At 45.1% G+C, this 25,181-nt stretch overlaps 1 protein-coding gene across 1 annotated transcript in view; it reads left to right on the top strand.

The window, feature by feature from the left end:
- The window catches only part of hs6st1a (heparan sulfate 6-O-sulfotransferase 1a), a 59,726-nt gene that overhangs the window by 29,208 nt on the left and 5,337 nt on the right, over positions 1-25,181 (top strand). The window contains exons 2-3 of the mRNA XM_047610564.1: positions 20,403-20,625; positions 21,920-22,168. Coding sequence (XP_047466520.1) covers positions 20,403-20,625; positions 21,920-22,168 — 472 coding nt within the window. The remainder of the gene's footprint in view (positions 1-20,402; positions 20,626-21,919; positions 22,169-25,181) is intronic.

Here is a 25,181-nt window from a genome sequence, read left to right as displayed (position 1 = left end):
TTTTAACCCTGCGGTCCACCGTGCAGAGCCCTCGCCATCACATGTGGAGGATGAATTGATTCAATCGCGGGGAGATTTTCTCTGGACGTGTAGAAGACTAAGGAGCTACTCATGTGAGCTTTAATTGAATGTGAACTGCAAAGGCTATTTGGGGGGGAGATGGGAAAATCCATGGATTTGTTTTTGAGTGGGGTGTTTTGTTGTAACATCGAACGTGACGGTTGTGGCTTAGGACCACTCTGCGCGATCATGACTACAGCTGTGTTCACACAAGCGGTGACAAAGCACTCGTCTACGAGTCCTTTACGACGGAAGCCAGCGGTGGTTTCTTGTTGCTACATGACGGACCTGGCACGTAACATGTCGAAGCTGAGGTGGATTTGATATGACGTTTGTTTTAGAGACCACGGTGAGCTGTTTTGTAACTTTTGTTGCTCATAGTAGGTCATCATCATTAAACTATTCTTTTCTATGAGTAGTATACACCAATCATCATCATGACCACTTCCTACTTAACAGTGGTGATAGTGATCGTGTGATTCTGACACATTAAACAAGTGGAAATCTTTAAAATAAATATGTACAGTACCATTTTACACCCTCTATTCCTCTTTTCAACCAGTTTTCAACCATATGACCTTTATGTATTTGCGTGCCGCTTCTGTGCATTCTTTGCACAGTGAAATCAATTTTCCCGTTCTGGAGGATAAAGTTAAGTTGCAAATTATTTTATTTTAAGCGTGTCACATGGCGTTCATCAGCGGCGCACACTGTTTGCTCAGTTTTTCACGGAATAGGTACTCGGTGGTTTTTCATTAAGTGAAAAGAGTTCTTGTCCTCGCTGGTTTTAAGTGTTTAGGCTGAAGATTCACTTTAGCAAACAGCTGTGCTCAAAGCTAATGGAAATTAAAAAAAAAAAAAGGAGCTCATGTGATGTCTGTTAAGATTCTCGGTCATCCAGTTCATGGTATATCCAAAAAAAAAAAAAACATTCAGGGGAAAAGGCAACTTTAAAGTTCATGTGATCAAATGCTCCAAAATGACCAAATCCACCTTCAAGTGACATTCTTTTACGAGCAGCTGTTTCCTCAAAAACCCCGAAACGTTAGCTGGAGAAAGTTAATTTGTTATTCCTCCGAGCGCCGGCCTGCCAAAAATAATACTATATGCTGTGATGTGGCTTGGCAGTGTTTTGATATGTGATGCACGTGAAAGAGTTTGTTTCGCGTTGCCAGTCGCCAGTGACTCTCACGTATTTGTCTTTTAGATTCTTCATAGTTGCCTTGTGTGTTTTTTACTTTATTCTGCTGCCAGACGCTGATTGAACACAAGAGCAGAATGGAGCAGATTAGAAACCTACAGTAGAATTCTAATTCTCTCCATCTAATGGCCTACAGTAGAGTCGGAGTAATGTGAAAAGGATTAACGCTGGGATGAATGCGCGAGAGGGGGGGGGGGGGGGGGGGGGGGGGGGCAGAGCCTGAGATTACAATGAGAGCTTTGTTTCTCCTACTATCGAGCTGAGGTTTCTGCAAGGATCCATTATTCTTGCTTTGATGCTGCTGTCTCAATGAAAAGTAGTTGGCGGCGATGCATTGTTTCAACGGCGAAGGGGATATCGCTGCAGTGCTATTCAGCATAATTTAGCTCACCCCTCCTCTTCCTTCCCGTCCCACACCCCTAACTCACTCCCCGCCTGCTTCGTTGTGACTCCTTGCAATTACCTGCGGTGCTAAATCAGCCTTTGACAGCGGCGGCTAAATATGGAGCTTCGTGCCCACCTTCGCCTTATTAAACTTTCAGCGGTTTGCCAGGCAGAAACCTCTCCAAAAAGGGATGGAGGCCCCTGATAAACGCCCCGGTTACCCAGGGCGACGGTTGTCGAGGGCGCCGTTTGTCAGTTATATGCTCCGGTTGTCAAGGAGCAGATTGTCAGAGACCAGGGAAGTTCGGGGACAATTAGAAGATGGGTGATTTATGGCGTGTGATAAAAAAAAAAAAAAAAAAAATGGAGTCCGCGCTTGGTGGGCGTCGCCGCCACCGCGTCTGGGCGCCGCAATCCTCAGCCGCGCGTGCTCTCGCCGCGCGCGCATGCAGCCGGGACGCGTTGATGTGTCACGGTGTGACGGATATCCCTGGCTCTGCGTTTGCAACATCATTTCCCATCGCTCTTCTCAGCACAGATGTTCGGCTGTGCGCGCCCGAATCATACACCCCGCCTGCACACGCACACACACACACACATAATGAGCAGCGCTGCACACATCTCAGCTGCAGCTGTTCCAGCAGTTAGAGGGACATGGTAGATGCCTCTATTAGAGAGCCGCAAATCCCCGCAGAGGTGGGGGGGGGAAAGAGTTGGAGTGAGCGATGGATAAGGAATGAACAGAGGGATGAACAATGACCCCGGTGCTGCAGGGAGGTAGCGAGGGATCGCGCTCCGGCTCTGGCAAGTCTCACAGCAGACAGGCATTCTGGACATTTCTGGATCCGGCTTCAGAGACCTTAGCGGGAGTGGAGGGGGGAGAGGTACACGCAGCAGGGGCGTGTGTGTGGGGGGGGGGTTTCGAGGGGAGGTCTTGGAGCGGGTGATGAATGCTCCAGGAATGCTCCAGGAATGTCGGATGAGGCTTTTTAGAGGCGGCCTGCCCAACGAGGGCAGATGTGGCCCCGGGGGAAATCACAGGATCATCATTCCACCACTGCTTACCTTTTTCCTTCCAACACACACACACACGGCAAACACACGGCAAACACATCCACACGTTCCAGTGGAACATTCTCCGCTGCACAGCCATCAAGGGAGAAAGTTTAAGGGGGGAATTTAACCCCCGACTGTGGAGCGGTGGTTACCTCCAACCTTTACAGATGGTTTTATTTACTTTTTTACAAGGATTTATGTTTGTGAGTTTGAAGCTCCTGCCAGCTGCTGGTTGTACCCCGGAGGTTAAACGCTGCAAAATAAAGCCCGGGCCTGGTGAAATCCCTCCGCCGCCGCTGCAGCATCCCTCACTGACCTCTATAGAAGTCTGTTTTATTCTTCCAATCCCTACTATTTTTTTCCTTGATCCCTCTCCCCTTGGGGGAGAAGCCGCGATCTCGGAGGGTCACCGTCCAGAGCCGTTGCGTATTTAGATCGGCTAGGGTGTCGGGGCGAGACGACGCGGCGTAGGCTAGACGAGCAGACTTGTCCTACAGGCTTTTAGAGAGATTAGCTTTCCCCTATGTGTCCACGAGGTCGATCTTTTTTTTTTCAGCCTTTAGCAACGTTTCCTGTTACTCCGGGATGAACCAGTGTGGGTGGATTAACGGATAATAGGCAGTGGGAAGACATGGGAAAGAGACATGGCGAGCTTTCAGCGTGGTGACCCAGTGTGGGAGGTATGTCGGCAGGCTCTGATAAGGGCCAGACTGCTAACCGTTTTCTCCGGTTCCTACTGAATGCTAATCAGGAGTAGCAGAAGACGAGATTGGCCAATTTCTCTTATTTTCTCCGTCGAGCGTCTGCCTCTTCCCTCCCTATCCATCTCTTGTTCTCATTCTGTTTTCCTCTTGTCTCTTTCCCTTTTCTCTGTCTGAGCAGAGATAGCGTTTACAAGGCTTTGCAGATTTAGCATGAAAATGAGGCAAAGGACTTGGCTCTCCAGCGTAAGACGTGTTTCTTTCTCTGTGTGTGTGTGTGTTGACTCACCATATGGAAGTGCTTCATTTGCATAGTATATTGTTCCCCTGGCACATGGTCCCTTGCGAGTTTTCGCCTTCATACACTCTCTCTTTTAACCAGCGCAGGAACACACTCTTTAACTGGGACCCCATCACACAGTCTAGCCTCTGTGTTTTCCACTCAATGCAACCCTTAACACAGTATCTGATCCAGGGATTTGTTTGGGATTCACTCAGATTCACCCTGACTCTCGTCTTTATCAGCGAGCTTGTGCTACGTGTTTTCTTTGGCTGGGCACATGAATATAATTGCATATCAGCCTCCGCCCACGCAGTCTTTGATATCTTCCAAGGAGACAAAATCTCGCATTGTTAGTTTTTGGTGAGGGTAGAATGTGCTGCTACACATCCTCGCACACAAACGCGCGCTGATACTATTACTTGTTATGTCGACATTCCATTGACTAATATCCGCTTCGAAGAAGAGGACTTGTGATTAGACGCCCAGCCCTACATGCTGCGGAGTCTGTGGCATGCATTGTTTTGTGTGCCAGATGGAAATGTAGCAGGAACAACACGCTCGCGGTTCAGACTTTTATTTTCACCATATACACGCATCGGGCATAACATTATGAGCACTGACGGTAGAAGTGAATAACCTTGACCGCCCAAAAGGGGAACACGAAAGGAATCCAGACTGGTAGAGTTTCTTTCGTTTTGCACCTCATCTGAAACGCTTCTTTAGTTCTGAGAGACTAGAAGGAAGTTGAGGTTTAAATAGGTAAAATCTACCAGAAACTTGCTTGACCAGAAACTGGTGCCACTAGTGGCTGGATGCTTACCTGTCATTAAGGAGGGAGGCTGTTTCACCCTATGAATGGTGCTCCAACAGTGTCAGTGGTACCTTCCCGCTAGTCTCTCAGGACTGAAGAAACTCTGCAAGTCCAGTTACCTTTTGGATTACCATGACCTGCATGACTGAGAACATAACCTTGACCACGTTGCGACAGTGCTATCTCCTGGTGGTACTTAGACATGTAGACCAGACCAGGCACCCCCACCCTGTAGCAATGACACTCTTTGATGGCAGCAGCCGTCAATGAGCATAATTCAGAAACACAAGACCAATTTAGGAACAAGAAAAAGAAGAAGAAAAACAGCGCAAGGTGTTGATCTGGCCTCCAAATTTGCTAGAACCCAAACTTATCTGTGCCTTGGTCCACAGAGGCTCATCAACCCTTAGGGCTTTTGGTCCCACATTAAAAACCTCCTGTTATACCTCAGGACACCCTCAGAATCCCTGTGTCCATTCTCTGATGAGTCACAACTGTTTAAGAGACTTGCACAAAATTGGTCATAATGTTATGCCTGATTTGGCTAAAATGGATGTTTGTTTAAAACCTATTTTTTCCTGCATTTTACTAGCTTTTAGTGGGTTGGCCAGTATGTAGTTGTTATTATTACCAATAACAATAATGATGGTAATAATAGCTATAAAACTGTGTCCATAAACTGTAAATAAGAGTTTTCCTTCGAAAGAGTTTTTTTTTTGCGCCCTTTTGCCATTTTTTTTTTATTTTTTTTTAACCATCTGATCTTAAAAGCAACTTTCCACCGAGGCCGAGTGTTACATGACCATTAAAGGGAATCTGTATTCACTTTATTTTGATATTCATTCTTGCCTCTCTTGATGGAGCACTCTAGCTCTGACCCTTGGCCTATGTTTACTTTCATTATTGAGGGTAAGATAAACCCGTCAGCTGTGATGTATATTTTTGTTCCACCGGGCCTTTCGCTCGCTGTTTTTCCATTTCATTCGTCTTCCATTGCGAGGGTTCAGATTGTGTTTCTGGGAGAGCCGCGGCCTTGTATTAGGAGATTTCACGCCAAATCCAAACAGGTGGCACAATTTTTTTTTTAAAGGCGCCGTAGATGCCGAGCGAAGCTGCCAGAGTCTAAATTAATTTAGCACTGATTTACAGACGGTAAAGCGCTCCAAACTTTCCATTCGTCCCGCATTTGAATTATGACTAAATGGTTCTGGGTGTGGTCTTTAACTTGACGCCTAATGGCTGCTGACAGCACGAGAGGCTGCGGAAGCAGGAAACTCCCTGCGTGCGCCCTGGTCCTCTGCTGGGTTGAACGTCGGGGGTGTTGATGCTTGGTAAGTTTCTAACCCCGCTCGGTTGACGAGGAGCTTTGCCAGGGTCGACAGCTGCTCCGGCTCCACATTCCCCCGCATGTGATCCGAGATTGGAAACTCAGGGGAGCGTCTGCCTGGGACACACAGTGGAAGACACATGTACTCTGAACCACACATGCAACACCAGCTTAAAAAAAAAAATCGCACACACATAGTGGGGGCTGAAGAGCTGGAGAGGCTAGATGTCACAGGCCTTATAATAGAGGGATGCCCTGTTAAGCTGCTTCACTCCAGAGCCCAGAAAATCAAACTGTCATATCAATGAGCAGCTTCCCCCCCCCCCATCTGGAAAAGAAAGAAAAAAAAGACTCTCACTTTTCCTTTTCAGACTCTCTTCTTTCTATCTCCTTCTCCCTTTTCCCATGCTTGCCCTCGAAAAGCAGGTTTTGAAGTTGCGCTGCGGCCGGAGCAGGCTTTTCAATTACCGCCCGTGTCACTCGTAACGGTTTAAGGCGGAAAGAAGAGGAGAGAGAAAAGGGGGGAAGAACGGAGAGGGAGCACGGGCGCTGTTTTGCGGCGGGGCTAAATGGAGATCTAATTCAATTTTAGCTACGACCGAAGGCCAGGTTGCTTTACTAAGAGCCTGCTCGCATCAAATGCAAAAACGCAACATCTGTTTCTTTTTTTTTCTTTTCTTTTCCTTTCTTCTTTCGCTTGAGCCAAAGACGGTGACATCAAAAAGGGCACGGACTTTCATCCCTTCCTAGTTTCCCCGTCTTCTTCTTTTTTTTTCTTTATGTTAAAATGATACTTGATGAGAGCGTTTCCAGGTCTCTCCAGCTGTCCTCTATGTTGTGTTGAATTCACAGCCTTTTGAATGCACAGTCAATATGCACCCAACAGATGGTGCGTGGCTCTGCTGCTTTTTCTCTCCCCCCCCCCCCTTTTTTTTTGTTAAGTTTTTTTTTTCTCTCTCCACTAGCCAGAAACAATTTGCTGCTCGCTGTATGCTAGCCGCATGTTGCTCCTCGTCGTGTGTTTGTTCTGCTCTCGTTCTCTCTTTGTCGCAGATGTAGCCCGGGATCTCGTCTGTGACACTGGCCTTAATCTCGGGGTTAGCAGCTGCCAGTCGACGTTGTTGTAGTTGTTGTTCTGTTTGTGTGTGTGTGTGTGTGTGTGTGTGTGTGTGTGTGTGAGATCGTGTGTGATCTTGTGTGAAGAACCCAATAAGCAATTAAAACCTGAACGTGTTAAAGTTTGTTCAGAGCCGCCGGTCGGTGGATAATTAAAGGAGTGGGTTTGACATTTTTGGGAAGCGCGCTTCATTCGCAGTCAGCCAGCAGCTGGTTAGTGAAGCCTGGCTCTGGTCAAAAGAAACAAATCTCCTTGTTAGTTTCACTAAAGCTCAAACGTTATTTATTTAAGTTTTGCTCAGTCTGTGTGACCAGACACTGAAGTGAACCCGCAACACTTTACTTAAATCCCCCTATTTAGCATCTGTAAGCTGTGAACGCGCACGGCCCACCGCTCTATAAATACATGACGTGCTGCTAAATAGTGCGACTTTAGTGGTGTTAATAAAGCGACACTGCTATAACATGTTAATTAGTTAACTTTAGAGCTGTTAGCCTAGGCAGGGCTGTTTCCTTGCCTCGGTGCCAAGCCGCGCAGACAGACAAGAGTGCATTTATCAGTTTCTCATTAAAGAGAAGCAGGAAAGCGAGCAGTTTTCAAAATGTCAAAGTATTCCTTTAAGAATAAATTGAGTCCGGTTGAACGGAGTGAAAGCGAGAAAAGAGTGAATGAGGACAGGAGGGAAGGAAGGGAGGAAGGAAGGAAGGATGGACGCCGCAGCCTCGCGGCTCGTTCGACGCAAACCTCGAGCTCTGAGCTTGAGTTACGCCGCTGAACAATGGGCTTCTTTCACCCAAACTCGCCCTCTCTCGCACGGACCGACACACAGCACAGAGGCGTTCTGTCTCCAAAAACTGTTGTCGCTCCTGTTGCACAATATTTGGCTCTTCTTATTTCATTATGCCCCCTTCTTCCTGCTCTCCCGCCACTCCGGCCATATCTGGTTTTAATTTTCTGGGCCGCTTGTTTTTCGTCTGACTGATTGGAAGCTGTGTGTATGTGTGTGTCTGTGTGTGTGCATTTTTGTGCATTTTTGTGCGTGCACTTGCCCCTGTCACATGTACCAAGCCCCTTCCGTATGATTGCATACGATAACAAAAGGCTAATTTTAGCTGTGAAATCCCTCTGACATTGTGTCTCCAAGTCGCGGGCGCGTAATGAGAAAGAGCAGGGGGATAAATACTGGGGAATGCCATCCTTATTCTTTAATTCCTTGGAATTTTCTTTCCCGTTTTCCTCTCCGCCTCCATCGCGCCATCCCCTCCCTCCAGGCAGAGCTCATTAGCCCCTTTGGCCCTCTCTAAACAGGTGGGGCATGTTTGGCACGGCCCTCCGACATGCAGTCAGGCTTAATTGGGCTTGGAGGACCCTTTAACCACACACACACACACACACACATACATACGTGCCTCATATTTACCCCTCCCTTCACACTTTTCCCTCCATTCTTAAAGAGCCAATTGTCCCCTTTCTATTCCCCAGGGTGACGTTGCAGTTCTCGGGGCCGACCGGCCTAAGTCCAGCCCCAGGCTCCTCTCCAGGCCTGGTCGACTCGCCCTCTGCCTGGTCTGCTCGCTGTAACCCCCCCATCTCAACCCCTTCTTTCCATTCCCTGTCAAAAGATAATAACAACCACTACCCATACAAGCTCCATTGATATGCAGACGTATCCTCCAAATGTCACCGGGCGGTTCTAGCCGCTGGCTCCTCCGTCTCCTCGCCTGCTTTTTCTCCAGCTCTCTCGTTACCTCTCCACCACCTCTTTATCTTTATCTCTTTTTCTCTCTGGCTCTTACCCAACCTAAACTCTTTGTGTCTTGTTTTTTTTTTTTTCCACCCTACTGAGGGACTCATTTCTTACTTACTCTTTTCAAGGATGCTGCGAGACAGAGCGCTATCCTCATGTGACTCGGCCGTTTGGTGTTTGTTTGTGTGCGTCCGCCGGAGCTCTCTGGGTAGACGTGAAGCACCGCCATAACTATCTTATATCTGCGTAATTACAGCCGCATCAGCCTGGTTTTTCTTTTTTTTTTTTCTCTTTTCTCTGTGCAAACACTTGACACTACCTTGAAAGAGCTGTTTCTTCAAAATGAAAAAAGAAAAAAAAAAAACTCCCAATGTTACTTCTGCCTCCTGCCTTATGCACACCTGCTGTCCACCGCTGCTACCGGCTCAACAATACCTCATTATTTTGTTTCTGCACATACATGTTCAGATGTAGAGCTGGGGTATCGGTGGGGTATATCTATCTATATATATCTATATATATAATACAAATCTAGTGTTGCAGCTTGTTTCTGTTTCTGTGTGCGTCGGTGGAGCTGCACGGGGCAGGTTGGGGGGGTTTGAATGTTAACTGCCTTATCACTCCAATTTCACACTCTCGCCTCCAGTCACGCACACACTCACAAGCACAATGCGCGCTCACAGAAACACCCTGTTGCCTCCAGTTTCGTATGTGACGACTGATTAACTGAGAAACGGGTGGGGGTGGGGGGTCATTCACACACACACACACACACACACACACACACACACACACACACACTCATGCTCACACTGATCCCAGCCAGAGGGGAGTTTTTTTTTTTTTGGTGAGAGTGTGTGTGTTAATGAGTGTGTGTGGCTGCCTCTGTAATGGGGCCACCTGTCTCCTCATTAGCCTCGTTACCCAGCCTTTTAATTGCCCCCAAACTCTGCACCGCGTCTCCTCCCTCTTTGCCGTCGTCGTCTTCTCCTTTCTTTTCTTTATTGCTGTAAGTGAACTATTGGGACTTATCAATAATCTGACATCATGGCATACGGCAAGGATTAGATTATAACATGCAGAGGTGTGTGTGTGTGTGTGTGCGTGTGCACGATGGGGATTGTGCAGGGTCGTGCGATTGCTCCATATCCATATGTCAGCGTATTAGCAAAGTGATTGCTTCGACCTCGGTATCAGGAGGCGCATGAACATGATGCTAGGTGGAGCTTCCTGCACACGCAGGGGTATCGGGTTGATTTGTGTTACCTTGAACAACCTAAAGCTCCACCTCTGCCCTCGCTTCCTGGCTCATATTCCCGCTCCTAAACGGCTGCATGATTATGAAAAAGCACTCTGATTACTGTATTTTTATTACTTCTGCACTCGCACTCGTAATCATTATTATTTGTCTCAGCTTCAGGAAACTACAGCAGATTGTTTTATTGGATTTCTCTTTGCAGCTTGGCGTACATTTCCAGTTTATTTTTGTGCAGTATTTCTCAAAGTTGCCGAGAGTCCTTTTTTTTTCATTCAGTTGTTACACTTTCATTGGGCTCATCTATTTTTTTTTTTTTTTTAACCAAATTCAGTTAATAATCACTTCTTTATTACTCCGAGGCGCAGCTATGACCCAAAGGCAAAATTAGCTCGGATTCTGCAGTTATTTGTCATCATATGACTGAACTGAAGAAATTTTGTGGGGGATTTTTTCTTTTCTGTTGTCGGGCCAATTCACTTTGCTTCTGCAAACTTGGACTGCTGTTTTGCTCCCATGATCACAGGCACTAATTCTTGGAACTAAATGCCTCATATTTCTCAGTTAATGAGTGGGTTGAATATGTAATTTTTAGATAACCAAACGGATAAATATCAAGATACGTCTATCTGGATGTAACAGGGATGTGCACTTTGCCCGAAAGTTGACTAATTTATTAATTAATTGCCTCAAAATTAGCATCTAATTTGATAAGTGTCAAACTATTTAAGATAATCACATTCTCAGGGATATCGAAGCGCCCAAATTATGAAATTGTTTAACCTGATTAATTAAAGAACCAGTATGTAGTAGGATATAGCACCATCTAGTGGTGTAATTGAAAATTGCAATCACCTGATCATCCCCCTCTTCAAAGAGTGTAGAGGGTATTAATATAGGTTGGAAATAATGGAAAAGTGACTCTCTAGAACCAGTGATTTCTCTGTTGTGGGCTACTGTAAAAACATGACGAACCTCCTGACCCTAAATCCTCCGCACCAATCAATCAGCTGTTTGTGGAAGTAGTCTTTAAATTATTCCTTGCACATGGCAAATTCCGTAAAGATGTATAATCCTTTTGCAATGTTTCTCTCATTTCGTCATGTCGTCCCACTCTGTCAAGGACACACGCATTTTTAAAATTGCAAAAACATGAAAAACGATCTGTGATTACTTGTTCAACCCTTCTTGTCCTCCACCCATCTCCCTCGCACCAAATCCATCTTATTCCCTCTCGCCCTCTGTCTCCATCAGACAGTTCTCTGGGCTGTTGCCAGTCAAGTTACATGAGCGAACAGGCGGCCGTACATTCCTGCTCAACATAGCTTGGCACTCAGGGGATTCCCTCCCCTCTCTCTTTCTTTGTTTTTATCCATTCCTGAATCGCAACGTTCAACTTGGTGAGCCATGGGCTACGCTTGCATCCGAGGCGTTCCTCTCCTACTCTGCTGCTTTTCTTTGTCTACTAGTCCCTAAGAAGATGCTTCTTTTGTTTTGCTGAAATGCAGCAAATCTTGCGTTATTTTACGCTCATGGCGCAAGCTAAGTTTTGGCACGCTCCTTTAGTTATGGCCTCACAGTAAATCCCACTTGCATTTCTGGCTTGCATGTTTTGTGTTTTTTGTGAGGAATACCTTGCATGCAGAGAGGAGTTTGCCTGAATACTTGACTGCGGGGGCTCAAAAACATGCTCGGTGTCAGATTTATTGCTTCAGTGTTCCTGGGATTCAGTCTTATTTTACTCAACCACCATTAGATGACTGAGCCTTAACCAGGAAACATCACTATTGAGGCTGGTAAAATAAATATGAACCTGACAGGATTAGCTTCACTCTCTGTCTCTGACAGCGTTCATTCATTTTGCAGATGAATCCGCATACGAGATCATTGCCATTATCATTTAATGTTATTTCGTTAATTATTTAGTTTATATAATATTCACCCAATTGCAGTTAGGAAATCATTCAATAGCTTGATTTGTCCAAATAAGTTAAGTTCAGAACTGAAAGATAGGCAAACCCTCATATATAAAAGTACACTCACAAAAAAACAAAAAAACAGATCGTAGATATCTTCTCTTTCCTAGTGCGATCATCGTGATGTTGGCATTAATCCCACGTCTTTCTAAAAAGCGGACATTAAAATACTACAAGCAGAGATTGTTCTCGTTGTCAGTTCATTTATAGAGTTTTATTTTATTTACTATTTATTTTGTAATTGTTTTAGGCAGAAGTTTCCACAATCAAAAGTGGAAGTCTTTGTTATCTAACGTTTTGCTGCCCTTTTATGGGGTTAATTAGAACCTATTCACATTCATTTACTCTAACATCAGATCACCTAGTTGTTAGCGTGCTGAAGTGTTGCCCGGTTGCGGTGTTCTCCGCAGTTATGCTGCGTTCACACTATGTGCGACATAAGATACAACTCGGGCAGCGTTACCAGTGACATTGTTGCCAAGTTGCCCTTGAAGCCTCGGTGAAGCGCTCAGTGACTTCATTGGCAGAGGGTTTGTAACGAGCATTGACTATGAAATTTCTGTCTATAGCAACACAAAGATGCTTCACGAAATCCGGTCTGAAACACAGAGAGAAAACATGAAGGCGACGGTGCAGATGAAAAACTAACTCTTCTAACCCTGGTCCCTCTAACCCCAAGCCCTCTAAGCCCAGCCCCTCTAACCCAAGCCCCTGTAACTCTAACCCTTCTAACCCCAGCCCCTCTAACCCTAGCTCCTCTAACCCCAACCCCTCTTGCCCTAGCCCCTCTAACCCCATCCCCTCTAACCCTAGGCCCTCTAACCATAACTCCTCTAACCTTAGCCCCATGAACCCTAACCCTTGAAGAAACCTTGAGCAGAACCTTAAGCTCACGTGGAGGGACCCATCTGCTTGAGGTTGGCCAGGTAGAGACAGAAAAAAAGTGAAAAGAGCACAAACACTGACTGAAGTGTACATGTAGAATCTAATTGTGATACAACTACAAGATACATCTGACAGATGTTACATGAGGCAATATAAATAAACCTGTTAATGACAGCAGTTGGTTTAGTACAGGAGAATGATCTGCTTTTAATGAATATAGGAGCAGGTTGGAGCAGAGCAATGGATGAAGCCAACCAACTCATATGATTGATTTACATGTTGTGAAGCCAACGTTTACGTCACGCGTCTCATCTGACACGCAGCGACAGGTGCGGGACGTCAGCTTGTTGACGGACATTTTGGTTTCAGTGTCAAACGTTTTCCCTGCATTAAAGCAGAAAACCTACCCATGAAAGTGTAAAAGCGATATAAAACCAATGAGCGTTGCTTAGGGGGGAAAAGTTTAAAAAATGACTACATTTTCAGAATACTTCAATCAATTATTCAACCAATCATCTCAGTATTAAGTGGGGCCTTAATAATTCCTCACTTCTTACTAATAAGGCTTCTTAATCACAATGAGATCGATGACTAATGTGTTCTGATTAAATATTAAAAGGATGACAAATTGTCTAATAGATGTGATGACCTGCTGCTGTTTCTTTTTCGCACCATGAATCAAAAACTTCTGTACGCTTGGTTTATGAAAAGGACAATTAGAAGATTTTGTTTTTTTAAAGCGCCGCCCTCGTGTGCATTTCATTAACTGACATTAATTGTTAATGAAGGCGTTGTTTGCAGCCCTTGTGAGTATTGTGGGTTATTATATTTCCTCTGAACTCTGGCCCGAGTCGCCACATCAGCACATATCCAGCTGCATCCGAGCGAGTATGGGGATATATAGAAAATGTGGATAGTTTTAAGTGGAAACTATTCAGAGACCATGGCTTCTTGGCGCTGTCGGGTTCCTCTACGCCAAGAGACGGAGAGAACAAAGAATTTCCGCATGTGTCCTCATATTTAACCGCACACCACTTGGACGTCTACTTCGCGTCGGCGTGCCCCCTCCGTGTCCTCTTCGCTTCCACACTGTCGCCTCTGTTACTCTGTTTTCCTTCCACTCCTCTCTCTCTCTCTCTCGTACGTTTTCTGTGTTTAAAGTCCAAATTACCACAGCGGCCTGCCCCAGGTCCCGAGGCTGGTATTGATCAGCCAACAAAGAGAGCAGTGCAGGCAGGGAGAGGGAGTCAGGACGGACGGACGGACGGACGGAGAAGACGCCTGAAGGGCTCGTCTGAACCGGAGGGTCTATTTCTGTCCGTCTCAGTGCGTCATTATTGGCCAGGAGACACCCGGGACACGCTGGGATGAGATGACGGATGGTTGAGCGGAGGAGGAGAGAGCAGGAGTAGGAGGGAGGCCGAGAGGGTGAAGTTTAGTCTTGAGAGGTCACCTTTTGAGGGGGAGGGAGATGGAAACTGGGGGGGGGCCGTTTCCAGTCTGGGTCGGTTTGTCTGAAGCCTGTCAGCTCCCAAAGACGTCCGCCTGCTTTCGCAACCTGACAATCAATTATTTTACATCCCTGTGTAAAGCGCTCATCCAAATATGGATGTGTGTTTTGCTGCAAAATGCTTAGTGGCAGTCTGCTGAGATTCAAGTCCTGACACGCTGATTCTCGCTCTCGTTTTTTCTAAGGACGTAGTGACGGGCTTGATATCATCTGCAATTTTCAGGAAAAACATTCCACAAGTCCTTAACTAACTGGATTTCACATGAACTGCAAAGACAAGTCTTGGTTTTGAATCCTACACCAATCAGGCATAACATTATGACCACCTTCCTAATATTGTGTAGGTCGTCTCTCTTGTACCTTGTGATTCATCAGAGAATGGACATGGTCCTTCTGAGGGTGTCCTGTGGTGTCTGGTGACACAATGTTGTTGTTAGTGAGGGTCTTATGCTATTTTTCACGTATTTTTGAGTAGCTTCTAAATAGTTTTTGTGTTTCTGCATCAAACTGGAGATGGCTGCTGCCATCAGTGAGTGTCAGACGGTCTAGGTTGGTTCTACATCATCTACAGGTCCAAAAAAAGTCACTAGATGGTCAACATCATTCACTTCTCCTGTCAGTGGTCATAATGTTGTGGCTGATCAGCGTATGTGTTTGCCTAACAGATAAACCTAATCTCCTAAGAGGCGTTTATATTGATAGCACACTGCTGTAAAGGTTAGTACACACTCGTTTCCCGACTGGATGCTCTGCATATTGTGATAATTAAAGCAACGTTATGTGCCAAGAATTAACGCGGCCTCGAGGCATCGGTTTCCCACCCATCTCTCCAAAGAATAAAAGAGTAATCAATCCAGATAGAGTGTAGATCTTAACCTCAATGTTATTGGGTTTAAATGAGGTCTGTGGACAGGTTCTGTCAACATGAGCATCTCAGCCGTGTAAGACGACACTTAACATGTTTGTAGAACAAAATGATGGTCAAGAGCATCCACTGAGAAGTTGTGGGTCTCAGCGTCAACATGTCAGAAATCATAATTAATCACGATTTGATTCCATCTTGTCAATATCTGAGTACCGTAGAAACCCCCGACTCCCTTTCTCAATATCCAACGGCAACTTTTCGAACTCTTTTCTCCAAACTTGTCCTCAGTTCATCTCTTTTGCCAAGTGCGGTTTAATTCTGGCACATTTTTCAAACTAAAAACCTGTGTTATCCAGGCGACGCACACTATTTTTTCTCTTTCTTTTTTGATTTTTGTTTTTTGCTCTTAAGTCAATTGAGTCCAGATTCCATTTTTAGAGGTGGTAAAGAGCCGTGTTGTTGAGTGGATCTGGTTTCAACAAACATCCGTGGACTATTAATAAATCATGGCTACACAGCGGGATGCTGTTGGCGTCACCGCGTTTGTGTGTCTGAGCGCGTACACGCGTGCGCGCTTTCGTAAATCATACAAGAAGCCGTACCCTTCTGTTTAAACAGGGCGCCTAAACCCTTTCGTGCTCCCCCGAGAAAAGAAGACTTTGTATCTCCCGTGTCTTCCAGCTCCAAACGTCATTTCTCGCGCTCCCTTTTCTTTCTCTTGTTGCTTTATAGGAATCTCTTAATTGGCGCGGGGCTAAAAATGGTAACGGAAAACATGTGAAATTGAAAGTCTAACTCTTATTAGTAATTCTCTTCAGGACTCACTCACAGATTCTGGTTTGAGATTTTAACAAAATCAGCTCCTGGAAGGGGGGAAAATCAGACGGAGCTCGACGACGCGGAGGCGAGAATGAGAGATGGGCTGAAATAGGAGTAACGGCGGAAAGGGAGAGATTTAAAGAGAAGGGAAGAGAGGTTAAAGAGAGAAGGTGGAGGTTGTAGAAGTGGTGATTTGTGGCCCACAGGAAACGGACTCATTTTCTCCGGCCTCTGAGAGGCCGTAACAGGCACTGTGTGTTTCCTCTTGATAACGCTCGGCAGTCTCACGTGTCCTCACATTTGACTGTAGAGTCAGACCTGGCTGATCTTCAGCTGGTTTTTTATTTTTTGTTGTTTGTGCGTGTCTGGAATCTGCTGAGCTTTATTCAAGTATCTCTAAATTTGACTTTTGTCCTGCCAAAAAAAATAAATAAATAAATAACTGCAGGTATTCAGTGTTTCCTGCCATATTTATAATCTTGGCAAGGTGGAAATGGTGGACAAGTGTATTATTCTCACATATTGCAGATGTTGGAGAAGAGAAGGGGAAGAAGGAAAACGGAAAAGTGATTGCGTGATGTGTGTTTTCTTTCCCTTTCTTGATTCTTCTGTTTTTATCATAGACTGTATACAGTATAAATTGCTATTACTAATACTAAATTACTATAAATTACTAAAAAAACTATATAAATACGTGTTGCCACTTCCTTGCATCACTGCTTTCCCGTCTTGCGACTTTGGAATCTGATCATTAGCATCTGAGAGTGGAGCCACGATATCGATGTCCCGGCCACACTTCCTCCAGACTCACTGGTGTTTTTACTTAATTAATACTACGCTGCATTTAATTATATGCTGTACTCATTTATTTATTTATTTATTTTACAACTCTCCCAGTGACACGGGATAGCTTACTGGAGTGGTTGGCATGGCAACTGGTAGTCATAAGCTTCTGTTTCTATAACGTCAAATAACTAAAACAAAACGTATCCAAAAGTCCCAAAAAAAAAATCCATTATAATAACTACCTGAAATAACATAAATCATCCGTGAAATAACATTATTTGACGTGTATTTTAGTCTTTTATTTTGCCCCATCCACTAACATGGAGGGGCTTGTGACCTATACTGCAGCCAGCCACCAGGGGGAGCTCTACTAGCTTTGTCTTCACTTTTGAATAGCATCTCCGCTGTCCATCTTTGTACCGTCTGTGGTTTTTTATCAGCGGGGAGTCTAGTGCACTTCATCCTGCACTTACAGCCTCACTATTGAGTTCAGTCACAGTGACTGGGACAAAAAAAGAAACTTGAGTGTGTCCTTGTTCATTTGAAATCCCACAGCGGTCCGACAAAACCCTTCATCACCAACCTGACTATCTAATAGGATAAATCAGTAGTCATTGGTCAACCCTTTTGATAAAAACAAAACAACAAATGTAGTTTTGAGTATTTTTTTATAAGAGGGTTTCTTCCATTACTTGTAGATTTTCTTTCAAAAAAAAAAAAAAAAAATTACACATAACTGTAGTCTGCAAGTGTCTCCTTCAAGGTGCTTTTACCAGACTGCAAATTCCTGCACTCAGCCGGAGGATGATGTTCTTAAATCTCGACAGCGAGAGATTGAGCGACTCGCATTAGCTTTGAAGTTAATTTGACAAGCGCGCATATGCTCCGACTATAAGCAACATCACCTGTGGACAAAAAAAAAATAAAAATTTAAAAAATTTTTTTGCTATGCTCGGTCACCTCGGAGGCAGAGAGAGTGTGTAAAATGTTGGCGAGTTGGGGAGTAAGTGTGTGTGTGTGTGTGTGTGTGTTTGTGTGTGTGGGCTGAAAACATCATTACCTAGGGATCTGAGGACACGGCCAGACATCATTAGGCTTTAAGGCGAGAAAGTCTCCATGGCTCTAGTTCTGCAGTTTGCCCGACCCAGCAGACACCATGTTTAAGATCATTTATTTGGGTTTGCGTGTAGTCCCGTGTGTGTGTATAGGTGTGTGTGTGTGTGTGTGTGTGGGTTACTATACGTGTTGCATCCTGTGCGTGTGTGTGTGTATGTTATTTATTTATTTTTGCCTGGTAATATGCCTGAGCCTTCATTATAGCGGGAGCCATAACTTTGATAAATCACTTGGGCTTGGGGCCCTCACTGCTTTCACAGTATTAGAAAACTAATTGAAATTCTCTTCCGCCCCCCCCTCCCTCCACTCTCTCTTTCTCTCCCTCCCTGTTTTTCACCCTTTCCCTTACCATCTCTGTAGCAGGGGCCAAACAGTGCCATGGTTTTTTCAGAGGAATGGAAGCCAAGAGGGGGAAAATGTCATCACTGATTTAATAGGCGTATTCTTACCCAGAAACACACAGTGGGCTCACACACACACACACACACACACACACACACACACACACACACACACACACACACACACACACACACACACACTGCACTCGGGGGAGTGTTAGGAATCCTGATAATGTCATCATAGGAATCTCCATAATGTACCCCGGTCTCCTGCAGGCTCAGTTTGACTGTGCCTCTCCTCTGTTTTTGATTAGATGGAGAGGAGGAGGGTAAGAGAGAGTTTAGGTAGATGGGATTTAGAGTTTAGATTCTTGTCTCTATAGCTGTGCCCCCCCCCCACCCCCCACCCCACCCCCCATGTAGCCCGGATTGAGGGTCTGTTTGGTTCGTTGCCTGGGATCTCCCAGCTGCCTCTGGAACTGGATTGAGGGTTTAGTCCCCCCCGACTGCCACTAGATTCGTTCCATTTGCAGAGATCGGTCTGTGCTGCAGCTAAACTCAGGGTGTGGTTGATCCATTACGTGCCCCCCCCCCCCCTTCTCACCACTGCTGGATTTAGAGTACGGGTGTTTTATGAGGCTCCATCTCTCAGCTGTTGCCGGATTTAGGGTTGAGTTGTTTTGTTGTCCGGGATCTCCCTGTCTGGTGCCACTCCTGGGGGGTGGAGGGGGGTGGAGGGGGGGGGAGTCAGGAGGTGGGTTTAGACACTTCTTAATATCCAGCCCATGCCACTGTTCGTGTGACACTTGGGGCTTTGTGTCCGGCGCAGCAGACCCCTCTGCTCCCGGCGGGTGAGCTTTGTAGCGCGAAGCCAATGATTTTGCGATGAAAGCACTGTGTGTGTGTGTGTGTGTGTGTGTGTGTGTGTGTGTGTGTGTGTGTGTGTGTGTGTGTGTGTGTGTGTGTGTGTGTGTGTGTGTGTGTGTGTGTGTGTGTGTGTGTGTGTGTGTGTGTGTGTGTGACGATTTCGTGGAGTCCTGTCAGCACACAAAACTCTCTCCGCAAACATTCTTCTGACGTGATGCGAGCCCAGGAGACGAGGGCAGAGTATATGTCCGTGTGTGTGTGTGTGTTTTTTTTATTTTTTTTTTTTGTTTTGACAGGCGGCGCGCGTACGTCGCCCAGACAAATCCATACCATCACTCTCAGGCACGTCGTCGCACATAACCATGCACACGTATATACGTGAGCGTATATATATGTGTGTGTGTGTGTGTAGTTAATGAGGATGTGTTGATTGATTAGACTGCAGTAATTAGCTGGAGTGTGAAGGCCTGGAAAGGTCTCCGCTCTGATGGGAGTGTCTCCTCTGGAGAGATGTGGAACTGTGCTATGCACCATTACATTACATTACATTACACACACATACGCCGCCGCACAAACGGTCCCATCCAAATCTCTGATGCGGGATGAGTCATCTCTCAGAGGCAGACCTGATACTTGGTGTAAGTGTGAAGCAAGAGGAAGGATGTTTGCTGGTGTGTCGGGAGTCAGAGACACAGGGATGTTTGCAGCGTGGAGATGTGCTTGTGCCAGCAGTTTCTTTTTCCTGCACAATGTGGCAAGAACACTGACCTGATCCCGAGCCTCACGAATCAACTCTCACCCTCCCCCCCTCCTCCTCCTTCCTCCTCCTTCAGTTCATTTGTCTTCAGTCCTTTACCCAGTTATCTCTTGCAAAACACAGAACAACTTCTAGTAAATGCAAATAATAAGCTGCTAAGTGTGCCAACCTCAGTGTCTGGCCTTGAGTGAGGAGTAGGCTGTAGGTTGAACTGTTTTCAGTAAACCATTGCAAACAGTGCCACCACATGGTCAACTGGAGAATCACATCATATTTCAGCAGAATCTTTTCCCACTTTTCTCGTTTATGCTGCATCACTTGATATTTTACAAAAATAATTCACTTATAAACCCTCCCCTCATGAGCTTGACTCTTTTGAATGTATTAAATTTGTTTTTACCCCTCATTTTCTTTACCCCTGCAATTTTCCTTGCACCTGTAATAAATAGTAACAATTTGCTGTTTTTTATTTCTTTCTTCCCCATCCCTCTGCTTTCACTCCTCTGCCACCCCATCCTCTCTTCACTCCACTAAACAGGAAGTTCTACTACATCACTCTGCTGAGGGACCCCGTGTCTCGCTACCTCAGCGAGTGGAGGCACGTGCAGCGCGGAGCCACGTGGAAGACGTCCCTGCACATGTGCGACGGGCGAACCCCGACGCCGGAGGAGCTGCCCTCCTGCTACGAGGGCTCCGACTGGTCAGGGTGCACCCTGCAGCAGTTCATGGACTGTCCCTATAACCTGGCCAACAACAGACAGGTGGGAAAAGAGGAAAAACGACAACGGCAACAAAAATGTTGTGGCATTGTCACACTCGACCGAAGCCGCTGCAGTTACTGAAATGTTAGAGAGGGAAACAGACCACAAATCTTCAGCCGCTGATCTTTGCTTTTGCGGTCTATATCACTACACCCACTCAAAGATTTAAACCGTTTCACCTCTGGACCAGTCATCTTTACAGTTTTTTTTGTTGTCAGCTAGCGCCGTGAAAAATAACAAAACAGGGCAAAAGAGATTAAGTCTTAACAAATGCAATTTACCTTGAGCTGGAGTCGAAGGAGCAAATAAATGAGCCTCTATTTGGTTTATTACGACCGAAAAAGAGGAAGCTACCTGCGTTAGATGAATCGCACACATGTCAGGATGCACTATCTCTCCTGCACACTTACCCGTACGCAGGCAGGATTTTGCCCACCGGCCATAAACACCTCGAATTCACACCTTCTTTTCTCATGCTTTCTCAGTCTCCCACCTCAGCGTGTTGGCCGGTTTATCTCTTCTGAGCCTGAGGGTGTTATTACTCAGGGTCCTATGACTTATAAATGTGGCACACATCAGCGCGCACATAAAGTCGAGGCATCGTGATGGAGCAGCAGCAGCGGTACCGAGGTGCACACAGTGTACCGGCCCTGCTCCTCCGCTGTACTGTAATATGATGAAGTGGTCACTTGAATGGGAAGTAGGCACAAGTGGCGTTCAAGGAATTTTATGAAAGATGTTGTTGAACTGAGATTTTAAATGTGGTTTTGATCAAAGAGTGGATTTTTTTTTTAATCAAACCTGCAGGATTTGTTGTTATTTTAATCTGTGTGTTGTCTTCTAGTCAACCATGCAACTTTTATTATACCAGGTCAAAACAGAGCCAGCTTCTTCTCAGCTAATTACTATATAGACTGATCAGCCACAACATTAAAACCACTGACAGTAGACTATCAGTGGTACTAGACCACTGTTTTGGAGGCACAAGGGATACCTACACAATATTAGGAAGGTGGTCATAATGTTACGGCTGATTGCTATAACTATGATATTTAATTTACATCTTTTCTGACACTTGAGAGCATAAATAATAAATAGCTTACAGAATAAAATATTCGGCAAATGAATAAATAATCATTAGTTGCTGGTGCCCCACATAAAGATTTTTCTGTTAATAATAAATTAGAGGAGTAAGCAAACAATCGTAGTAGTACTGAATATCTCAAAGATAGATTTCCACTTTGCAGAGGCGATGGACTGAACCCAGCTCGACTTGCTTCTCTCCCTCCTGCAGGTGCGCATGTTGGCCGACCTGAGCCTCGTCGGCTGCTACAACATGTCCACGGTCCCGGAGAAGAAGAGGGCCCAGCTTCTCCTGGAGTCGGCCAAGAAGAACCTGCGAGACATGGCCTTCTTCGGTCTGACCGAGTACCAGAGGAAAACCCAGTTCCTCTTCGAGCGGACCTTCAGGTTGCGCTTCATCAGGCCTTTCATGCAATACAACAGCACCCGGGCGGCGGGGGTGGACCTGGACAACGCTACGGTCAGTGCAGCCTCTCGATCGCAGCGGTAGATTTAGCCAAATTACTGTCAACCTCCATTTCAAGCTACTTCATGCGTCCACATTTTAAACCAGTTAAATGCATTAAAATGCATTTTTCTAACACTAAGCCCTCATGTAAAACCTTTAATGCAGGTTTTCCTTATCTGAAAGTCTTTGAAAAACACCATTGTGTAGTTGGAATCTCTTGTCTCCAGATGTTTGTGAGTCAAAACCGGTTCCTCTTTGAACTTCTCAGGTGGTTTCATTTAAATCACTGACGTTTGTAGAGGTAAAATTACCCAAATATTTCACAACAAAGCAAAAGATTAGCGCGTGAAATTCTTGTTTTTGGTCCTTCTTGGTCTTTTTATCTTCTAGATTATCTCCTCACATTTGCAGAATGTCCAGTCACTGGACTTCTCTACAGCATGTAAGGTTGATAAAGCAGATCCCAGTGAGCTACGACGATAAAACGCTGCCAAAGTGCAAATAAAATCCTGAAAAATAGTCGTCAGAATGAGGAAAAACTAGTGTGTGAATCCCCACGGGGAGAATGCTTTGTTATAGTTGCTCAAGATTGTGGAAGCTGTAAAATGATACAGCTTCAGCAGAAAGAGGAGAAATTATATAACTGCATAGCCAGAGGAAGGAAGGATCTCCTGTGTGGAGGATTTAGTCATATTAGACTCCCGCTGATTGTGCTCCTCCGGCAAACCAGAGCTCGGCGTAGTAGAGGATGTGTAGAGGTTGTCGGCGACGGAGAGGAGGTTTGTTAACATCCTCTTCTCTGGTACTACATGCACATTATCCAGCTCCAACCGCAGGAGTGAGCCAGCTTTCTGAATGAGCTGCTTAAGTCTATTGGTTGACCCAGAGGCTTTTGTCCCAGACGTCCACTGGCCTCCAGAGATTCACTGTGGAGGTTCTTCCTGGTGTTTTTTACTCCAGACTCATGGGAGGAGGGTCAGTAGGAATCCTGAATCTCCTGAAGTCTGCCTCAGCTCGCCACGCTCACATTCACCATTAAGCCACAACATTATGACCACTGACAACGAGACAATGTTCTCCTGGGAAACTTTGGTACCTGACATTCATGTAGATGTCACTTCAGATATGTAGCACCTGGACCAGACCAGACACCCCACCCCATAGTAATGACACTCCTTGATGGCAGCAGGATGCACTGATCCACAGAGGCCCCTCCCTTAAAGTCACATGGTGCGTTCACTTTACCTCAGAGGATAACGTCACACCTGAGTTATCGGCATTTCCAGTTACAGAAGTTGGAAAAACTAGATGAAAGCTCTCGGCTTTTCTGAATATAACTTGGTGTGTTCAGTATTTACATTTTTTGAGTTTTTTTTTTTTTTTTAAATCTTGATATTAACTAAATTTAGGCTATTTAAGTTACACAAATTGTAAATCAAGCAGATAACTTGAACCAACTCATGAGTTTTTTGGTTTTTACTAGAATTATGTACAGCAAAAGTAAAACAAAACTTTTAATTGTTTCATTTAAACGTGCGAAAAAATCCCACTCTTTTAGTTTTACCAGGCTGTTGTTTTTAGCCTTTGTTAGCTCGACATGGGCTTGTAGTTCCCATATAACACATGAAAAACTTTAATTACACCGTAACAGCATTTCAACGTATGTATGTGGAAAGATACTGTATGTTTGACCGATTTAATGCAACAAAAACTAATCACAGGTGCTTATAAAGAGAATATTACAGGAGCTTCTAATTACGACAAAGTTATGACAACTTTCTCAGTAGAAAATCCAACTCAGAAAATTCCGACTTCTGAGTACAAATTGAACGCACCAATCGGACCCAAAGGTCCCCACTAACAACATCCTCCGATGAGTCACAACTGTTTAGGAAGGTGGCGATAATGTTGATGTGTTTCTCACTCGTTCTAAACAAGTGCTTTCCGTACTCTGCATCCTGCTCATAAACATCGTTATTTAGAATGAATCTGCAAGAGGCGCAAAAAGTTAAAGGTTACCTGCAACAATGTGGTAAAGAGAGGAAAAAAACATGAGCGGAGAGGGAGAATACTCTTATTTTGCTGTGAAATGAGTTGGGATGACTGTCGCTGTTTAAAAAAAGAAAAAAAAATAACAGCAGCTTCAAACGTCGTCTTCACACTTTGATTTGTGCTGTCTGTGTGGGAGTTCTTTAACTCAATTCCCTGCAAAAAAAAAAAAAAAAAAAAGGAGAAAATATGCGCGGCTGGCTGAGGCTGTTTGAAAGGTGGTCCACTGGTTCTTATTATTATTTATTATCACAACAAAAGAGCAGATATCACATTGTGGAAGTTTGTGGCATTTTGTGATATTTCAATAAATGTATTATCATTTTTTTTTTAAGAAGAATATGTTTTTCCCTTCTCCTTTAAAGCCGCTGAAGGCCCACTCATTTCAAGTCTTTAAAATCCCCGTGAGTCATTTTTTTTGATTGAGGCCGCTGTCTAAATTATTTGTGCCGGTGTCCCTCGTGCTGCCGATCAAACACCTCTATTTTCATTTATTTATTTATATTAAATAAAGATGCAGGGCGGTCTCTCTCCCCCCGCCCCCCTTTTACCGTGTTGTCGCGCAGATTTCTCCCAAATGATATCAAGTGCCCCGTCACAGATTTCAAAGGGATCCTCTTAATTAAACACATTTCCCCCCTCCGTGTTGAATTCACACGCGGCAGATGATTCGTGCCAGTGAAGCCAGCAGCTGCACCGCATGACCGAACATCAAACACGTTTCAGTTGTCTCCCACGTCGCCGGCGGCGGTTCTCTTTCGGTCCCCCGCTCTCTGTAGCTAGCGCCACTATAAAGCATTTGTACATTTGTCATGTTACACGGCGTATTCGCAACGTGAACTTTTTTCAAAGGACGCAGAACTTTATTGGAACCACACAGAGGAACCAGACACTAAATTTAGTTCTTGTTGAGGTGCCAAACAAGTTCCCGGTTTGGTGGACTTTCTAGTGGTTCTAGTAGTTTTGGGCCAGGTCT

This window comes from Mugil cephalus, chromosome 17 (genome assembly GCF_022458985.1).
Source record: "Mugil cephalus isolate CIBA_MC_2020 chromosome 17, CIBA_Mcephalus_1.1, whole genome shotgun sequence".
Classification (NCBI taxonomy): domain Eukaryota; kingdom Metazoa; phylum Chordata; class Actinopteri; order Mugiliformes; family Mugilidae; genus Mugil; species Mugil cephalus.
Note: the sequence above shows the minus strand (reverse complement) of the source record. Positions and strands in the feature narration are given on the sequence as shown.